Source organism: Stegastes partitus, unplaced genomic scaffold, assembly GCF_000690725.1.
Source record: "Stegastes partitus isolate 25-593 unplaced genomic scaffold, Stegastes_partitus-1.0.2 Scaffold142, whole genome shotgun sequence".
NCBI classification, from domain to species: Eukaryota; Metazoa; Chordata; class Actinopteri; family Pomacentridae; genus Stegastes; species Stegastes partitus.
In genome coordinates, this window is record NW_007577873.1 from 48,741 (window position 1) to 69,795 (window position 21,055).

Below are 21,055 nucleotides of genomic sequence, written 5' to 3' on the forward strand. Positions count from 1 at the left end.
ATGCATGTGTGGGTGTGTTGGGAACAATTTACCACTGGTTTGCATAGAGACAAGGAATAAATAATAGAGAATACATATCATGATGAAGGAAAAAAAAACCCCACAGCATTATGGCAGATAGCACAGTGATCACTTGTTACTTTTTTGAACCTCAGAGCTTTATTTCATTCCAGCAGTAAGTCCAAATGATGCAAGTGTATCACATGGCTGCCATGGCAACAAACAGAAAGAGCAGACTGGTCCAACTACTGTCAATCACAATAAACCAAACCTTTAGTTCCTTGGCAGCCACTGTGGCGTTTTAACGCTATGCAACATATGAAAACTCAATTAAATACAGCAACACAAGAGTAATGGTAGCAGCTAAAATGTTCAACTCAATTAAAACAGTCAAACATTAGTATTTAGTAGTGTCATTCTGTAGTCTTACCTTTCGTGTTTTTTTTTTGTTTTTGTTTTTCTACAATTGTTTATTCATAGAATTCAAAGCCTGACATTTGTCTGATAAATAAGTTTTGCACTAATGCCTCTGACTTGGCCATTGAGGAATTCAATGCAAATAAAAAACAAACTTCTTTAAAACAAATCTACAAAATATAAAATTGCATCTTCCTGTATCTTTCTGGCTGCAGCCAGTCACTGCATGTTGGCATTTTTTAAAATCATTTCAGTCGGTGTGTTTCGCTACATTTAGTGCAAGACCTTAAATTTCCCCAAAACCAAAACTGTATAGAGCAGATTTTAAAAAAGAGAGAAAAAAAAAGAAAAATAAATAAAAACATAAATACACCATGCTGTCTCCTAAACAAGCCGTGAAGACAGTTTCATGAGCAAACCCTCTGTGGTGGGACAAGTTGATATATAAGAAAATATCTGTGATGTTTTTACTTAGGAACGATAACTTCTTTATGCATGTACATGTGAGCACTTCAAAGTCTGTGATATGTCCGCAGGCTTCACATGTGCCATAATATGCAAAATGACCAAAATATATCCATGTGTAGGCCTCTCTCCTAAGGGGCTTAACACCCTTTATAATCTCAGTTTGTGAAATATCCAGCCAAAATATTTTAAAGCTGATCACATTATGTGGAAAACATTGTGTGGCTTCATATATAAACATTGCAGAGAACCCTGATGCATGTGTGTGCGTCTCTGTGTGATCACCGGTTACAGTGCGTGGTGAGAGAAAGTGACCTGCCTCCTCAGACAGACAGATTCACAGCACTGTTGGGCTCCAGTGCTGCATCCCTGTAATCTCATTGCTGTTAACCGTAAACCTCTGACAGACTAGCAGGCTAAATTAGCCCTGCAGTGTAGCTGTTCCCTCCGGTTAGTTGAGTAAGCCAAGCCAGGCGGCTGGGCCCTAGTCCAGACAGGTCTGGGTTAAGTGCCCTTTGCTAGTAAGAGTTTGGGAAGCTAGGCTGTACAACAAAGTCATCATGGGTATGGGCAGCCACAGACAAGGTAGGAGAAGTAAGGGGAGTTTGTAAAATGCAAATTAAGAGGGAGAAATAAAAAGGGACAGAAATGACAATAATGGTGAGATTAAAGGGTGAGAGGTGGGGGGTTGATGAAGAGAAGAAAAGAGTTTAGTACTCTTCCTGGTTTCCTTGTGCTCCTTCATCAATTTCCTCATCTTCTGGTGGTGCAAATCCCTCCTGAAAAAGACAAGTAATCAGTGTTTTGAAGCTGTAGTCTGTGCTACTATTGAGCAAAAATACTCTGTCTTGTAATATTTTTCATGACAGGTAAATGTTTCATCAATGTTCTTCAATGTCAATTTAACAGGAAACACATATTCAAGGGGATTTCATGCATAAGAATGTCCAATAAAACTCTTCAACTGTCCCTCAGTCACTAATATTGAGTATGGCCAACCCTGACACGCAGATCAATGCGTTACGACATCGTCGTCAATGGGCAGGGCGTCCCACTCTTCAGTCAGATCCTGAAGTCAGAATTTGTATCATCTGGATAACTGGGACTCAGTTTGTCATCATCGCACCTGATCAAAAGTGATTATTGATGTGTATAAATAGAAAATATATATATTCCAACTTTATGGGCAATAGTATATTTTGACCTTTCCTGCTTGCCCTAATATTTCATTCAGGTCTCTCTGCTGCTCTCTAATGCTTTATGTCTTGAATGTTCACCTAAGATCTTGTGATCATCAGCTCAGATTTAACATAGTGCATAGAAATGTAAAATACAGTCACAAAGACAAACAGTGATGACAGACAACAGAACCCCTCAGCAACAATGACAATTGGAACGCTACAAATTATGGCTTTAAATCTGATCACAGTGCTGACCTCAGACAATCTCAGCTGAATTTCACTATTCACTGCATTTGCATGGACCAGGATGCAGTCAGATTTCTCCAGCAACATGGTTTTTTTAAATACAAGAAACAGATTCCACAATCAGGAGAGGAAAGAAGATGAAACCTTATTTTCCCAGTTAGATTACACTTGGATAAAGAGTATATATAAATATACACATAGCAGGAATTCTAACTCTCTTATTACATGTGATGATGTGCATGGCAAAGACTTCACATAAGGAAAGTATCACTGTGGCAGCAGTGCAGAAGGATGCAAGTTTGAATAAAACCTACACAAAGACAAAGTATACATCTGGTTTTCACTGCTGAGCAGTTAAACGCATCTAAACACATTCAATCTCTGTCAAAATTCACATAGCAATCTCTGCTACAGGTGATATACAGTGTCGTGAAAAAGTATTTGCTCCCTTCTCAAATTCTTTTTTTTTTTTGCAAACTTTAATGTTTAAGATCATCAAACAAATGTAAATATCAGACGAAGATAACCCAAGTAAACATAAAATGCGGTTTTTAAATGATGATTTTTTTATTTTTTTTTTAAAAGAACTATTCAAAGCTTCCTGGCCCTGTGTGAAAATCTAATTGCCCCCTAAACTGGTTGGACCACCGTCAGCAGCAACAACTGAAGTCAAAAGTTTTTTGAAGTTTTCTGAAACTGGTAATGAGTCTTTCACATCACTGTGGAGATATTTTGGCCCACTCTTCTTACAGAATTGTTTTAATTCAGCAACACTGGAGGGTTTTCAAGCATGAATGGCCTTTTTAAGGTCATGCTACAGCATTTCAATGGGATTCAAGACTTTGACTAGGCCACTCTAAAACCTTCATTTTGTTTTTTTTTTAAAGCCATTTAGAAGTCAACTTGTTGGTGTGTTTTGGATCGTTGTCCTGCTACAGAACCCAAGAGCGCTTCAGCTTGAGGTCAAAAACTGATGGCCGAACATTCTCCTTCAGGATCATCTGGTAGAGAGCAGAATTCATGGTTCCATCAATCACAGCAAGTCGTCCAGGTCCTGAAGCAGCAAAGCAGCCCCAGACCATCACACTACCACCACCATGTTTGACTGTTGGAATGATGTTCTTTTTCTGAAATGCTGTGTTACTTTTACGCCAGATGTAACGGGACACACACCTTCCACCTTCTTGGGGTCATTTTGGTCAGCCGGCCACTCCTGGGAAGGTTCACCGCTGTTCCATGCTTTCTCAATTTGTGGATAATGGCTCTCACTGTGGTTCGCTGGAGTCCTAAAGCTTTACAAATGGCCTTGCAACCCTTTCCAGACTGATAGATGTCAATTATTTTATTTCTCATGTGTTCTCGAATTTCTTTGGATCGCAGCATTTTGTTGCAGCTTTTTGAGATCTTTTGGCGGACTTCACTTTGTCAGACAGGTTCTATTTAAGTGATTTCTCGAGTGAACAGGTCTGGAGGTAATCAGGCTCAGCTATCCAAAATGTGACTAGCCACAGTTAATTCATGATATAACAAAGGGGGCAATTACTTTTTCACATAGGGCGAGGTAGCTTTGGATAGCTTCTCCCCCCTTAAAACATTAAATCATCATTTAAAACTGCATTTTGTGTTTACTTTGGTTGTCTTTGTCTAATATTTAAATTTGTTTGATGGTCTTAAACATTTAGGTTTAGGGAAATATTCTAAAAAACAAGAACTCGAGAAGGGGGCAAATCCGTTTTTTTACAGCACTGTAAACAAATCATCCGTTCAAGATAAAGCAAAGGGTTCAGGGGAAATGTGAACACTATAGTCTTGTGGATTTAGGGCTGTAGTAGGAAGCAAGTTTGACATAGCCAGGCTTTCTTTGTGTAAGCCGGCTCAACAAAAACGAAAGCCGCAATCAGAGACTACAGTTATCACAAAGGTGGTTATCAACTTTCCTCATCAACTCAGACCTTCTGCTTCAGACTCTGTGCGCATTCACATGAAAAGGGGAGTTCAACATTTCACGCGACTCTTCTGCACTAAATGAAATGATCGTGTGCAGCAGCTTTAGTCAAGACGTTGTTCTAATTAAGAATAATGAGGAATATAAAAAAAAACGCTAAAAAATGCTGCTGCTGCAAATGGTGCAAGACAGGAATGCTGGTAGAAAATGGTTAAATGTGCTAATATATAATATTTTACTGATGCAGCCGCTTATTTCCAACTGACAGCTGCACTTTAAAGTTAAATTTTAAACTTCATATATTTAAACATGATCTTGTATTGAAGTGCATTTAGGTTCGACACTGTGCCATAATGCAGGATATAATTTTAATGTTTGGCCAAATCAAAGCGAAATTAATGTTATAGATTGAATATTCTCTGTAATAAATACCAGTAGAATAATCAATTTTCTACGAGTAGTACCAGCAGTGTGAACGGACTTGACAGCAAATCAGAGCCAAATATAAAAACATATTTATGATTTCTGCGTCACCAACTAAATACATGTCTGGTTCCCATGGCAACACGATATTTACAGTGTGCCATACTGTAACTACACAGCTTCATTCAATGATATTAGCAACGTACAACTCAGCGTGTTTGCAGATAAAACACATTCCCTCAGCTGAGAACCTGTATTGCTCATAAATAATAGTCTGTAAACGATGTGGTTAAAGGGAGACGCTCTTTCCAGTTGATTTAAATGAACATAACCTGCTCCCAACCAGGTTAGCTCTACAGCATCAGTTACCATGGAGATCTAGCAGGTTAAAAGAGAGACACCTTCGTGACACTGAAAACTCTGACTTTAAGTTTTAAGACTATACCTGGATAACCCACTAATCTCGCTTCGTACTACAGCCCTCTGGTTGTCCAGTCACTAAAATACGACAGTGTATATACACAGTCTGATTTTACGCTAAAAAACTAAACACTAAAAGGTTCTCCTCGTGTGGTTGGATTGTATTTACCTCTGTAGCGTACAGTATGTCCATGATTTTGCCGAGGACTGGGCTGTTGTCATTTTCATTCTCCTGGCAAATGAGCTCAATGTCTCTCAGCTTTCCGAAGTAGAAGTCTCTCTCCTTCTCCAGTCCATCTACAGTCAGCTTCAGATCCAACACCTACGACCACATACAGCCAGGGAGAAAAATGATGGAAAGACAGGTCAAACAGCAGAGGGGTTTGACATTAAAAGTAAACAACAACAACATACAAACAAAATGCAGAAAGGATGATAAATAATATGCCAGCAAAAAACTCCACACTGTGCACACATATAATAGGTATTTAATTGTTATTGTATTAATGGCCTTCATGAACCAAAAGACTGTAACAATGTGAGAATATGATGAGTCAGTCCAAAAACTGTGTTTCTAATTGTGAAGCAGAGCACAAACAGTGACCTTGTGGTAATTATTTTACTATCAGACAGCAGTATTTGACCCAGACCTATTTGGTATTCTCAATATGACACTGCTTGTGCCAAAAGGATTGTAAATGAGTGTCTCTGTAAGATCTGGAGAAACTTCCAAAGCACACCATGAACACTGACTGGTTCCATTAATCATGGTATTTGATGTGAGACCTGTACAGACACATACTGGTGTTCTTAGAAAAGTCAGAAAAGATCAGGGCTGTGGTACCTGCTGGTTGAGCTCTATGAGCTCAGCATCTCCTCCATTACGGGCCACAGGAGTTGTCCTGCGGGCTACATTGGTCTGCCTCTGTGGGGTGGGGACAGTCTTCGGTGCTGTGGGAGACGTTCTCATGGGGCCTACAAGACAGAAGTACACACATTATATCTACATTTGTTTAGATCTTTTGTCCATGACTCGAAACTCTGAGTGTATTTACACTGGATGCTGAGCCATTTTCAATCATCCATCAGTTGTCTGTGAGGGTTATCAAAATGATTTCATTTTACACACTGCCGCTTTCTACGCTCACTGTGTAACAGCTCATTCTTACTACTTGCATTAGATGTATAAAACCACCTTAATGCTTTAAGTCTTTATTTACTGTTTTAAAGTATGTGATTGTTCTGAGTTTTATAAAATGTTCCTAACAATAGACACAGCAGAATAGACACCTGCACTTAGAGCTATTATTGTTGTGTTAGTGATGTGCCACTTTTGTTTCCTGATCAATAAGGACAAAAATCTACCTAGACTGATCTACAACCATTTGAGTTCATACAGAGTTGATCACATCTTCCAGACACGTGTGTATGTTGCTCTTAGATTCAATTCACATCTAAGCCTTATGCCAAGTTCTAACCTTCAACAAAACGTCTCAAAAGATGAAAAATTAAAATTGTCCTTGCTTTGCAGAAGTTTCATCAGCCCTAGGCCTAAAACAGCATCATTATCCCAAGAACAGAGGTGTCACAGCAAACACACACACACATGCACATTAGGGCAGCATGATATATAATTTCAGTATTGATAATAACATGTGCACATGCACAATAGTCACATTGCAGAAATTACAATGTGAAGTCAAGCAAATTACCCTCAACCACAACATGCTACATCTTCCCCCCCCCATTACAAAAAAAAGCCTTACATGGGTCCCATTTTTCATCAGCAATCTACAAGCGAATTCTGTCTGATGGAACATAATATACTCGAGTGTAAGGGATCTTGGATACACAGAGTTGTGTTTTTTTAACTTGAATAAAAAAAATTTAAAAAACAGTTGATATGCAGGCTCTGTATGTGCACAGCAAAATGTGTAAGGATGGGAGAGAAACACTGAAAAGGGAGATTTGGTTGCAAAAAAGACACATCACTTGTACAGAAATGCTTCAACTGCAGAAACAATTAAGTTGACCAAAACCAGGTACTAGGTACTCTGTCAGCAGTGTCTTGCAATTGTTTCAAGTACACGAGGCAACACAACTGTTCAGTATGAGGAGTGCAAAGCCAGATCTGAATACCATCAAAAGCAAAAACTACTTTACCATGTGAAACAGACTCCAAATCGCAGATAGAATCAATACTTTTACCATGTAAAAGACATGATACAAGTTAACACAGTTATTAAAGAGGATTTCAAAAACATGATCTGGCTGTTTCACAAGCAGTATGTAACACCAAGTTAAAACAGTGAGAACATCGCAGTGGGGATGAGGGAAGTGTTGGCTGCTTGGGGTCGTGATGAGAGACATCAAGTCCGTATAACAAGAGACAATGCAGTGAACATGGTGAAGGTTGTCGCTCTGAACAAGTGAACCAGGCTGCAGTGTTTTGGCCACAGACTGCATCTTGCATTTGCTAAGTTATACACAGGCTGTATTTACTGCATTGTTTCTTTCATAGTGCAATATATATCATAGAAAAAAAAATATTGTAATGTCAGTTCTTCCTGACATTATGTGGCCCTATTTCATACAACTGGTAAAAATGTATGTGCAGTGTAGAACTTTTTTTTTCTTTTTCTTTCTTTTTTTTTTTTAACCAAAATTTATTTCCACAGTTTGAGACCAAAACACTGACAATGACTACACACACAGGTCTACTGTCCTCTAGTTTATCATCAGCAAAGAGCATCTTTGCTTAAGACATGTGTTGATGACTAATTATTGTGTACTGGACATTTCCTTATTGTTCTTTCCTTTTTTCCATCCTACATACATGAAACAATTACACATTGTGATAAGTTGACTCTGCCAAACAACTTAAGTACAACAAAGCAGGATATCTTGTAGGGTGTGCATACATGAGGTTTATGAGTGTATATGCTGCATGTATAATTGGTGTCAGTCCAGAAGACTTCCAAAACTGTTTAAAACTTATGGAACAATTTTCCAGAATTTTGTACATCATACAGTGACACAATCAAAGGTGATGGTAGTTAAGACACTCTAAACCGTAGACATCACACACACACACAGACACACATGCTCAACAGAGGGGATGTTACCTGAGCGAACGGGTCTTTTAGGTTTGTGATGAATGGGTTCACCTGGGTTAGAGGTGGGGATGTGGTTGCATGAAAGAGGTGAGAGCAATGGAATGAAGCGTTCGAGTTCACACAGCTGATTGTATCTTCCACACACGTGTGTTGTACCTGGGTTAGGTGGCGGCGGCGTTCCTTCTTGGCCCTGCCGTGTTAGTAGAGGGTCGTACTCTTTCCCATCATAGTTGGCATCGAAAAACTTCTTAAACCACTGAAGGAACTCAAAGTTGTCCTGGAACTTTCCCTTTACCAGTCTCTCCACAGGGATGATCTAAAAGGGACAAGCACTCAAAGTGAGACATGATGTGAGAAAAACAAGGTGCTGAGGAAGGATTATTAAGAGAACAGCTCTGATCTATACATTGTTTTTAAATATCAGGATAGACGACCCCTGCACAATGAAATTAGAATTCTTCAAGTGTTACAAAACTCACTGCGGTGAGGACAGAAGCACAAGCTTATGATCAAAGGGGCATTATAAGAAATTACAAATTCATTAATGGAGTTGGGGGATAACAGGATAATTACTATCATTCTGCAGAGATGGGGGGCCATCCTTAAGATTTTGAACATCAGTTATCATGTTGCATGTCACCTCTTCTCTCACTATCCTTATTTCTGCCACCTCTTTACTGTCTGCACTCAAAATAAAGGCAAACATACAAATTAAGTAACAATTTAAAATTTTTTATCTATAGTTCCTTTATATAAAAATAAGACACCACAGAATAGATACTGTTTCACTTGGCTTTGACCAGGGCACTTCAGTATAAAAAAGGATCAATATATCATATTATCAGCAATGAAAAGTGAGTCCTACAGCGTTTCTACAGGTAGTGATATCGCACTAATAACCTGAATAACCACTGTAAACACATAAAGAGTACAGTGAGCCTGCTTCTTAAAGCTTCTTATCTTCTTTTCTGACGTCTTTTGTTGTCACTGCACTGATTCAAGAACTCTGTTATCACAGGGGAAGATTTAACATGATGTATGTGCTTGTGTTTTGGTGCTCTCACCTTGTCCACATTCATTCTCTTGAATGCAGCCTGTAAGACCTTGAAATTGTGGATGTATTCATGCTCCAGTTTAGCAATGAACTTGACTTTTTTCAACAATATGCATCCTGGAAACAGCATGTCCATGAACTGGCAGTAAGCAGCACCTTGAAAAAAAAAACATATATTTTTAAGTCTTTAATATACCTTTTTAGTTAAGTAAAGGCTTGATTTCCAAAGAAGTGTGTGTGATTACCTGTACAGAGCTGCTCGATCTTTGTGTAGGTGAGCTGTAGAGAGTCGTTGACCCATGCTAACATGTCATGACGACTCAGGTTCTCTATGGTCATAGAGGTGGAGTAGACATTCACCGCCATCCTCCTGCTTCACACACAAGCACGTGTACATGGCATGCAGCTGTTAAATGCTAAACTTCTGAAGGCTACAGTTCTGAACAGCCAGTTTTTTGCAGTTACATAAGATATATATTTGACTAATGCATGCAAAAGTAAAACATTATCAGTTTGTGGTTAAGTATCTTGCACAAGAACACTTCAGCGACAGGAGGGGCCAGGGATCAAACTTCTTAACCTGTAATTAGTGGACCACCTGCTCTACCACCTGAGTACACTGCCTGACACATAGACAAGAATAAATGTGTATATATTGTTTAGCACACAGACATAATGGTTACAAGTGAGGAAATGGAATATTCAAAATCAGAGTAACAGTACATTTTAATATCACCATTGGAATTCATATACATTCTTTCGTACACTAGAAGATTAGGTCATCCATAAAGTCATGTCAATTACGAGAGCCAATAAAAACAAATGGTCAGAGTTGCTGTATTGACATTTAAGTTGTGTTGATTTATGACATGCAAGATGGTGTTGCACCTTAAAAGGTTCTAAAAGCCAGTAGCTGCTGGTTGCCTTTGAGTGGTACAGTAAATTAAAATTGTTTTTTATACATTAATCAGTTAGGATGAAAAGGCAGCCTTTTACTTCTAGGACAACTGAAAAATTGATAACAATACAACTAAATAGCTTGAAATTTACTTGAAGCCTTTATTTATGTCTGTTTACCTTTTTCATCACTATTCATGCAAGACTCTGTCACCGCTGGGTCTAAAGACGGGTAACAAAACAGCTATTTACAAAAACAGCTTACTTGTGCTATTGCCCCACAGACTGTCTCGTAATTGTGATTTCACAGATAACAAGATACTGAAACAATGAAGACATAATCCTCTAGATGGGAGTATTAAGTTGGTCTTTTTGTAATTAAATGAGCTGCAACATGATGACTTTATCAGCTACTGATAAAGTCTATCTAACATCTGATTGTGTGGTCATTTATAGCTGATAGATATATGCACAACTGCCACTGTAGGAACAGTGGATATATAACCTCAGAAACAAGCCATAACATAAGTGTGCCCGCATCAAGATTGAGCTCTAATCAAGAAACAATGCACCACACCCCTGAAATCAAGTGTTTCAATGACAGGAATTCATTCAAATGCATTACTTAATAGTCCCTTCATCTTTCATGCCTTCAGCCTGTCATCTGAGGTTTTCAGTGTTTAAAATGTTGCTTGACTGATACCACAATCAGCTTTTGAGTAAGCTGTTATTTCTCTATTTTCATGTTGTGGTCGCAAATGTTTGTTTTGAGTGAGAGAAGCTAAGAAGCCAGAAAATATATGAGTGCAGGAAGGGGCAAAGAGTCTTAAAAAAACAAATGTTGTTCCAGGCTGTAACAAGCTGCATGTAGGGATGGAGAGAGTAGGGAGTCTTGTGTCAACTGTGGGAGGCAGTTCTCAATGTCACTGACTGACTCTTAGAGGACAGACTGTCTGCATTGGAGTAAAAACTGCTTCCCAGAAAAAAATGTGCAGTATCATTACTGAAGCACATATAACATGGCACAGATCATTTAAATTCATATACTGCTCTAAAGCAGTAACAAAGATATGAAGGAATTGGTAAGATATGATGGGAAGAAGGTATTTTTAGAAATAAACCGCTGATTGTCATAAATCTTCTTTCAAAGATATAAATACATACTTCATTAAGCAGGTTAACGAAGGGCAGTTATCACACTCTTTAACGGCTTTACAGAATTATATTTTTTTTAAAAATGGTGCACTGCCTTCCTCACACTGATCATATACTCAGAGTCATATACTGCACATTGTGAATGTCCATCCATCCATCCATCCATTACCTATACAACACTTAATCCTCGCTAGGGTCGCAGGGACATTGTGAATGTAATACGCTTTATTGACTGCAATCACATGAGGTATCTAATGTGAGATCTGATCATACTTTGACAAAACATACAGAAACAAACCCACGCTTTACTCACCTGTGCTGGGTGCGTGTTGGTGTGTACTGTCAAGAATTGGGCTGTGTTTGACCACCCTATAGAAAGACCTGGAGACAAACCAATGCCATGCGGGATATCAGTCTGCGCAGCAAAAAATATTGTACATCAAAGTTACCTCATTGACAAATCGGTCATGGGTAACTGCTGCTTTTCTGTGTATGTCACCTTGAAATTCCTCTTGGACGGCTAATGGCTATTTTCATTATAGATAAATCTGCTAACAATTTTCTTGATTTATTATTTAGTCTATCAACTGTCAGAAAATAGTAAAATTTTTTAAAATAATAATAATAATAAATGCCAGTTTTCCTTTGGTGACATCCTCAAACATCTTATTCTATGCAACTAAAAAGTCCAAAACCTAAAAGATATTCAGTGTGCAATGAGATAGAACTTTTTCTCAAAATTGTTAAAAAATGATTAGTCACTTGCTTTCATTATTAACGGTCTATGTGCTTCTACTGAAGGGTCACAATAGTTTACTGTCTTGCTCAAGAGCACCTCGACAGGGTTACAAAGAGACATGTTGCAGATAAAGTAGCGGCCAGCCACTAGTTCACTCACTGGGCCACTAATCTCTGCCTCAGTTAATCCTTTTAGCTGAGGTTCAACACGCACTAACCCATCACAGTTCACCTCAGACTGTGGGTGTGTCCAGTAGGCATAAAACCAATACTGCAGTGATACATCACACTGACAGCCCCAGATACGGAAATATCCAACAATACCACAGCATTTCCGGTGAACTGATGGCCTCCAAAACAAACAGCATACAGGATGCTGTACTGAACAATCACTTCCTGACTGCAGGGCTTCACTGAGGTAACACTGCCCACCAGGCAAATGTCGCTAACTTGCCTGTGGCTGGTGAATCTGCCAGTTAATCTAGTCTATCAGTGGGGGAATGCAACAAATATTGAAGAACTCCATTTTGACTATTCGATGAATTGTAGACAGTATTGAAGCATGATGATTTTAGTTCATTTTGCTTTTTGACTTTCTCATCCTCACATGATGCAAACTGCATCCATGTCACTGACAGAGCGGTGTGAGACTGCAGCAGCTCACATTTACATTCATTTATCAGTAGATCTGAAATGAGACACCTACTTGGCAACAATTTTGATAATCAATGAAGTGAGAAAAAAAATGTTTTGGTTTTCTTTTTTGTTTTGTTTTTTAAACAAAAGTCACAAATATTTGCTGATTTCAGCTTCTAGTGTGACCATTTCCTGCATCAGTTGTCTTGTATGACATTCTATTACATCTCTTTGTGTTTTGAACTGTTGGATTGACAAAGTAAGATGTCTAAAGGCATCACTGTGGCCTCTGAGAATTTGTCAAGGACATTTTCAGGTGAAAGATATGTTGAAAGGAGACTGCATTCGATAGATAAATTGATAATTAAAATAATCATTAGTTGTAGCCCTAGTTTTAAGAACAATGCTTGATAGATAGATAACACCTGTTTGGCTTTATCTAACTTAAACTGACCCTGAGGACAGGATCAGTGATTTATTAGAAAATGCAAGGTTAAACCTGAATGTAAGATGGCAACCTTAAAGCTGGATTTTCTCCCCTGATAGACCCTCTCTTTGTTTGTATTCTTATATCCAGAAGAAGAATCTGAAGATATCTGACCCATGCACTACCTCTATCATTATTGTAGAACTGCATATAAAAATTAAATGTATTACATCTGAATTTCTTTGAAGAGCTAGGGCTGAGGGGTGGAGACAGGGTGAACACTTTTCATCACTGTGATTCTGCTCTCTTCACCTTCAAATTATGTGACACTAGAGGTTTAACAGCAAAAGGTCACCCATATATTGAGACTACAGTTTCTTCACAGCCATCAAAATGTGTTCCTTTCAGTAACTACAAAGTCTCGAGTAATCAATCTAAAAACTGTTCTGATAACCAATTAATCATATTAAAACAAAAATTCAAAATATTTTTTACTTCCTGCCTTTTAATAGCGAGGATTTCCTGCTTTTTGTTGCATTATGTGGCAGGAACTTTGGACTGTGCAATCTGAGAACACCTTTAGGAAACTGTAATGGGATGACCAAAACACTGACTGAATAATATAGAGGAAAAATAATCATGCTGATTACCTAGTCATCAATATAATACCTCCGATTTAAGTCAGTTATTATCTTACAACTATCACACTCATGACCCCATCTAAATGCAGCAGTGACTAAATTACATGTTAGGGGTCATGTAACAAATAAGTTTAATTACTCAAAAGTTGACTAAACTTTCCCCAGAAAAGTAGCAGCATCTTGTTAGGGTTTTGTAAGAAGTCTGTCATTTAGCCTGGTGTTTGTCAGTCTTTATTATTAAATATGACGGTTCTCTAGATGTTTTCATAAAGTGAGCAAATGCTGTGTTCTCAGCATGAACACTAGAAAATAAAATAATCCCAAAAAGAATAATTTTTTGCAAAAGCTTCAAATTCTATTTTGTATAGAAGCTTACAGACACTTTATGTACATACATTTTAAAATCCATCTTTGCACATTCTAACATTCGCACACTGGGTACCCATTTATTTATCTTAATTTTATACTATTTGATTATTTTTTTTAATATTGTCTAATTTGTTGTACATTGTATGTGTGCCTTCAGTGTCCTGTGGGGTTGTCTGTGTTATAATGTAGCTGCTGTAACAAAGTAACTTCCTGTAAAAGGATCAATAAAGTAACTATCTACATACAGGTTAATAAAATTCAAAGTACTTCACAAATGATTGACAAGTCAATAAACAAAAAACGAGACAATACAACAATTCGCGACTAATGCACAAAATAAATAATGATAATAAAATGGTGAAATTGATTAAAATAAAATTCACAAATATGGAAGAGGGAATAAAAACATAATATCAACAAACAAAATCAAAATAAGACTTTCAGAATGATTTGTAAAACGAGAAATCGACTGGCTATAAAAGTTGTTTCACACACGTTTCCGAATCAAATAAAGTAAATCCGTTTCATAGTCACTGCGCATTTATGTCTTTTCCTAGAGTCAGCAGATGTGATATCAGTTTATGGTGTGAGCGTGGCGGGCTATAAAAGTGTGCTATTACATCACTTGTAACCCCTGGTCAGGTGGGCAGACACTGATTAAACTTCGCGGCCGGTGTGGGTCGGTTCCAGCCTGGCTGTTGTGACAGTTGACGTTACGGCCGTCTTACGGTGCGACAGGCACCGCTGCCACTGTGCCTGGCCAGCTAGCTCTCGGCTAACTACTTACACTGCTAACGCTGCTGCTCGACTTCAGTAGGGGTTCGGCTGCTGTTGGTAAATTCAAAGGATTTCCAGCTTAAATAATTTCACCGCAGCGATATCAGCGAACTCGAATATACCCGAGTGTAACTGAAAACGAGACTTTTTTTTTTTTTTTAGCCTAACGTTACCCCCCTCTGGAGGCCTTTTCGATAATACACACGCACATTACCAGTGAAAGATTGACTCTCACCTACGGGACGGTTCAACAATTTCTACCGAGGCATGAATTAAACCAACCGTGAAATAACACAACTTCAGGCACGCGAGGGCTCATTTTAAGTGAAGTTGAGTTGCTATTACTCACTGAGACAGACACCGTCCCTCTCTCCGCCGTCCCGTTGTTTCTGGTGATGGGCTTTTCCGTTGCTATAACCCCGACTGTCGCCTCAGCAAGTTGCGCGAGACTGTTTCCACCTAAGCCGCTCGCACTGCACATGCGCGCGGCTGTGGAGGATTTTTGCGTGGGATTTAATGAAACTGCGTCCAATAAGCGGCCATGATGGAGACAAGGTCCGGCCGCCTGACTGCGGCCCACCTCTACCGCTGGGAGAAGTGCTGAGAGCTCACATTTACCTGATGCCAATACAGCAGTGTAAAAATGCTTCATGACAATTGTCCTTATGTTTATTGTTCTATGTATACATTTTTGTAAATTCAGATGCAAACATTGTGACAAGTATCTGTAGTTTTCATAAAGGTAAACAAAAACAGAGTGGTAGTATTATAGTAAACAAATGAAACCTTTTTGTATATTTGATACATATAGTAATTAAGTGGCCCCTTTTTGTAAGTTTTATAATAATTACAGTCGCAAAGTCGTCCTTTTTTGTATTTTTTATGGATGTCATTGTAACAAAGTGTCCTATTAATAAAGTGGTCATTTGTAACTTTTTTTTTAGAAGTATTCAAATTTTTCAAAAATAATATAGTAACAGAAGTGGCAAGTTTTAAAGTTTTCATAATATAGTAACAAGGTGGCCCCTTTCTGTATTTTCTTTAATAGATATCATGGCCATACGCACACTTGTCCTTACCTGTGTTACCACAGACTTGTGAAACGTCATCAGTTGGAGCCCAAGTACTGCTCAAAGTGACCCCTTTTTATAGTTGTTTAAAGTACTGGGGTGAAAAAGTGACAACTGTACAGTTTTTGTTGAGTGCTAAAAAAACAAAACAAAATAACTTAATATTTTTGATAAGTAATGTAGCAACAAAGTGGCTATCTATCATCTTTATACATTTATAATATGCCTCCTGATTATCTCAGGCAAACAAAGAATGTCTTTGCACTGTGTTTCTTTATTTTCAAGTCTTAATTTGCTATCATCATTTGCAAAATTGTACTATTTTTCATTATACAACTGTCGACACAAATGTTCACATAAAAAAAAAAACACATCACACATTAACAGCTTTTTTTTTCTCGCTTTATTCTTTTGCTGTTATTCTTGTGGTAAGAAACAAGCAGCCACTTACAGATTCAACAGGTTCACTGTCCAACACAACAAGAATCTACAAACACACACAGCCACTGAGCAGTCACAGTGCCTTCAAAACAACAAAACCGTCCAACAATAAAATAAAGTGGTTGTAGGTAATCGTAGAAAAACAGCACCAGTTTTTGTGAACCTGTGGTGTTCAGGGGAGACGTTGCTCCTCCATCTCCATGTGGTGCTCTTCATGCATGTTCATCAGTGTGACGGGTGATTCACATTGGCACATTTACTCTTTTAACAAAAAAAGAAAAACAAACATCCTAAATATATAGAGTACACAGACAGAATGTATAAATATAATACTGCTAGGCAGGAATGAGACATCTTTAGGAGGTGAGAGGATCAGTGGTTTTCTTCAGTCTGTGCAGCTCAATCTTCCTGCTCTGGGGAGACACACTGCTCTAATAACAATCCTGCTTCATCTTCTGAAAGATAGGAAGCTACTTTCAAACTGCGGTCCGTCTATGAGATGTTGCTGACGCTCAACTAACTCTAATTTCATTCTTTTACTTTCAGGTCACTTTATGCAGCTGAGGCCTCATTCAATAAACGTGCGTGGTGTGTAAACTGTACAAACCTACAAAATCTAATTATTCAGTGAACAAATCCATTGTGGCAGAATAGTGTAACACCAGGGAGATTAGCCTACTATTCGACAACTTAGACTTCAAAAAATTCAATATTTTTGTGTCATTTTAATTTAAATCTAGCAACTTTTTGGAAATGAAAAGTCTTTTATAGATAAGGAAGTTGTGAAAGTGCCAGCTAAAATATTCTGGGTCTGTTGACCCTAATTTAGTGCAATCTTGTTCCATTGTCCCTGATGTTTATTCCTTAGTAGCTGCACTACTAGAAGAACAACAGACAGGTCATTTTTTGTCTTTGTTGGTTTGTATTCAGTGTGTTTTGATAAATGAGGCCTCAGAGTTTCCTGCCTTCATTCAGAGGGTTCTGTGTGATCCCTCTGGTGAGTGACAAGGTACTGCATTCCCCATCTATTTATGTGATCACAACAACCCTTATATGTTCTGTATGAGCAGGAGCACAGCAACAGAAAACCTTTCCTTACTGTTATTCCCACTGCAATCTTTAAATCACATGCTCATTGTCCTTTAAGAAACTGATCGTCTTCCCTTCATGCACTTTGCAAGGTCTATAGATACAACAAAGATGACGACAGTAATGCCTACATTTAGCTGTTGTGGGACCAGAACTGAGACCACATTTACAATCCCAGGTAAGCCCACAGGCTGCGTTCTTCCATAACTCAGCCTACAGACCCTGCTACATTGCAGGTGAGGTGGGGATGTTTCTGGGATATGTGTGTATTTCAGCCAGTGGCAGTGAAAGTAGAAAGGTGGATGGGGTCAAGTCTGACTCTGTTTAGAGAGTGTAGCTGTAAGATCGTACGGTGTTTGAAGCAGTTGGATTTCATCACCACACAGCACAGTTCATCCATTGGAAACAAAAACACTGTTAGAGGAACCCACAATGCAGCTGGAAGCTGAGAGCAGTGGGTGGTTTAATCACAAACAGAATCCACACACATCTTCACATGAGTCTAAAGCTATGGTGTCTACAGTGTACTGTATGCTTGTGTGGGTGACAGGGGTATAATAGATATTTTACTGAATCCAAGTCTACTATTTTTAAATAATTCGGTCGACATCACTTCAGTTCAAACCATCAAAAACTGTACTGGTTTTGATCTTTCACAGTTTAGTTTCTTTACGAGATACAAGCAGGGTGATAATGAGCAGACTTTATCAATGTTAGTATGATCAGCTTGAATTTGGCAAAACATTTTAAACTCATAGATAGCCCTTCACTTTTGTGAAATTAATCATGTCAGTCACTCCAATTAAGAGACAAATTAGGTTTGTAAAAGTCACTTTGGCAAATCACTGATCATCAGTTAGGTCGTCACCAATCACAGACACCTGTCTGAATTTGTTTCCCTCTTTTGACTTTAATCCTGTGATTTAAAATCAGTGCAGTTTTCCTGGTTGCTAAGAAATATACAAAACACGGAGGCTCGGACGGTTGAAGCTCCAGCACCAGCGATTACCAGATACCACTGGAGCGGCCACCAGGAGGGGCCAGGATCCGGGCAGAGGACCTCTTCGGGATGTGGTCATCAACCTGGGACCCTGAGCAAAAAAGACATAAAGTACATTTACGTTTGCTCAGAGATGTACACCATCACAACACAAAAATCCCACCTCTTATTTGTTTTATTCAGGCCTACCTGAGAGGCTAAAGGAGGACTCATGGAGGTCTCGGACTCCCTGGTGCACCCGACTACAGGATTTGTTGGCTGCGTCTCCATCTATGGGGCCTAGACCAAGCTCCTTCTTCATAGTGTTTGCAACCTTGGCCACATCACCAGAGTAGGGATCCCTGTCTACCCCTTTATAAGCCTGGGTCTGAAACACACAGGGAAGAGGTGAAGGGTAAACAATGAGCATTATTAATATGGGAAATACACAAACAGATAAAGGGTTAAAACAGGATTTTTAAACATTTTTAACCCAATGTTTTCCTAGGTGTTATCAGAACTTCAACTCATATGGTGTTTTTTATATGGTAGAAGATACATCATGACCAAAAAAGGGCAGTTAACATCATGCCTGAGTCTTTCCACACTGAAACTGCAGGGTACCAATGATAGCCTCAAAAGCAAAGATTCAGACTTGCAGGTTTTCATACATAACAAACCAAAGAAAGCAATTCTGTCAACTTGCAGTGTGGGACTTTCTGTATCATTATTCTTCTTTTGAACTGGCTCACAGATAAAACATCCATCCATCCATTATCTATACACCGCTTAATCCTCACGAGGGTCGCGGGGGGGCTGGAGCCTATCCCAGCTGACTTAGGGTGAAGGCAGGGGACACCCTGGACAGGTCACCAGTCTATCACAGGGCTACACTTAGAGACAGACAACCAAGCACACTCACATTCACACCTACGGACAATTTAGAATCACCAATTAACCTCAACATGTTTTTGGACTGTGTGGGAGGAAGCCGGAGAACCCGGAGAGAACCCACGCTGCACGGGGAGAACATGCAAACTCCACGCAGAAAGATTCTGGTACCCCCCACCGGGACGCAAACCGGCAACCTTGTTGCTGCGAGGCAACAGTGCTACCAACTGCGCCACCCTGCAGCCCCAGATAAAACATGTGTAGATGAAATGCCCTAATATTACAGCTTGTCATTGTGAAGTAGTTTTACAGAGTCATAGATTAGCTGGTGTGCGTAGGCCACCATAAGTGGGGAGGGATGAGTGGAGAGAAAAGCAGGAACTTAATAGATCTGCACATTACAGAGGTGTAGAGTAAGCCATGTTAGGCACAAAGGGATTTTTTCATGGAAAAAAACTAAATATGTAACTTTGATAAACATAGATGTGTTTCTCGGGGTTAAAGCAACTATCAGAGAGAGACTTTGCCCTGGAGAAGTAGAGGAAAATAAATGTAGAGTCTACTTTTAAAATGGGATTTATACACTCAGAGGGTAAATATAACTAAGTAATAGGTATGTAAAAATTACAGACACAAGACAGATACATGTAACTTTAAAAAAAAATAGAAAGCAAAACCCAGCTCTGAAAACAAACACAGGACAAAAAAGCAATAACTGAAACGCATATAGTAATTATTACCCTATCCAGTGCACATAAACCTAAGCAGAACCACGCAGAGACTGGGACGGAGGAAGTTACTGCAGACAGCAGCAGCAGAAAAACAGTGTCAGCGCACAAAGAGAGCATGAGCATTAAATCCTTTATATAGCCTGTCAGATCAGTGGAGCTAGACACAACACGATGGGTGTGTTTGCAGGAGGTACGCTGTCAGCTGACACAGCAGAGCACTGCATGAGCCTTGCTGCCCTGCCAGAACTACTTTACTTATGAGGGGAACTTTAATTGCGCAAGAAAATAGAGTGGCATACTGCATTTCCATTCAGTCTTTCTGAAGTGAGAGAAGAAAAAACACAACATAGAAGTGAATGTACCTTTTCTCTCTGGACCATCTTCTTGTAGAGGTAGTCAGGGAAAGTGCGCTGTGGATAGAACTTTCCAGATCCCTCAGCGCACATGAACACGCCGTTCTCACACACCAGACGTCCACGGCTGATGGTCACCAGTGGGACACCGTGGCAGCGCATCCCCTCGTACAGGTTGAAGTCTCCGCCCTGCACCTGAGTGCTCACAGAGATCGTCCTGAACGTAGAGAAAACAATTCATGTGCTTACAATTGGATCTGCACTGAATCAAGTCATAAAATGAATAATGTGTGTCTCAGTTGCATCGTTATGTTAAACTGAATACCTTGTTGCGTCTGGGTCCCACACCACAATATCAGCATCGGCCCCAGCGATGATGCGGCCTTTGCGTGGGTACAGGTTGTAGATTTTTGCAGCGTTAGAGCTGGTTACTGCCACAAAACGATTCTCATCCATTTTACCTGTAACCTGCAGGCATCACATGCATAAAAAGGAAAAATTGTAAGGAAAAGGACAGCTGTGACATTTTAATATTGCCATAGTGTATATTATTAAACATTAACGTGCCAGAGGATTTTGGTAGTCTTGGTTTGG

The 21,055-nt window shown here is 39.1% G+C and overlaps 2 protein-coding genes across 4 annotated transcripts in view; both read right to left on the minus strand.

Annotated features, from left to right (window-relative positions):
• Nucleotides 1–133: 133 nt before the first annotated feature.
• On the minus strand, nt 134–15,342 carry LOC103355281 (microtubule-associated protein RP/EB family member 3). Of its 3 annotated transcripts, none has more exons than XM_008279010.1 (9): nt 15,257–15,342; nt 11,633–11,700; nt 9,513–9,637; nt 9,278–9,423; nt 8,370–8,529; nt 8,223–8,264; nt 5,942–6,072; nt 5,267–5,419; nt 134–1,661 (listed from the first exon to the last, which is right to left on the minus strand). In XM_008279010.1, the coding sequence occupies exons 3-9, from the start codon at nt 9,631–9,633 to the stop codon at nt 1,593–1,595; spliced, it is 822 nt and encodes a 273-aa protein (XP_008277232.1). In that variant the 5' UTR covers nt 9,634–9,637; nt 11,633–11,700; nt 15,257–15,342; the 3' UTR covers nt 134–1,592. The 3 variants fall into 3 exon arrangements, with proteins under 3 accessions (XP_008277232.1, XP_008277231.1, XP_008277233.1); XM_008279009.1 differs by having other exon boundaries at nt 9,513–9,640; XM_008279011.1 differs by lacking the exon at nt 8,223–8,264 and having other exon boundaries at nt 9,513–9,640.
• Nucleotides 15,343–16,365: 1,023 nt separating this feature from the next.
• LOC103355282 (dihydropyrimidinase-related protein 5) overlaps nt 16,366–21,055 on the minus strand; it is a 28,479-nt gene continuing 23,789 nt past the window's right edge. Inside the window, exons 11-14 of the mRNA XM_008279012.1 lie at nt 20,787–20,929; nt 20,471–20,678; nt 18,697–18,874; nt 16,366–18,598 (exon numbers count right to left, since the gene is read on the minus strand). Of these exons, the coding sequence (XP_008277234.1) occupies nt 18,513–18,598; nt 18,697–18,874; nt 20,471–20,678; nt 20,787–20,929 (615 nt within the window). The 3' untranslated portion in view covers nt 16,366–18,512. The remainder of the gene's footprint in view (nt 18,599–18,696; nt 18,875–20,470; nt 20,679–20,786; nt 20,930–21,055) is intronic.

Excerpts from the sequence above, each read along its gene's own strand:
- LOC103355281 (XM_008279010.1), bottom strand. The coding sequence starts at position 9,633 with ATGGCGGTGAATGTCTACTCCACCTCTATGACCATAGAGAACCTGAGT. Across the intron at positions 8,530-9,277 it reads AGAGAATGAATGTGGACAAG|ATCATCCCTGTGGAGAGACT; the intron begins GTGAGAGCACCA and ends TGTCCCTTTTAG. Across the intron at positions 6,073-8,222 it reads TAAAAGACCCGTTCGCTCAG|GCCCCATGAGAACGTCTCCC; the intron begins GTAACATCCCCT and ends TCTGTCTTGTAG.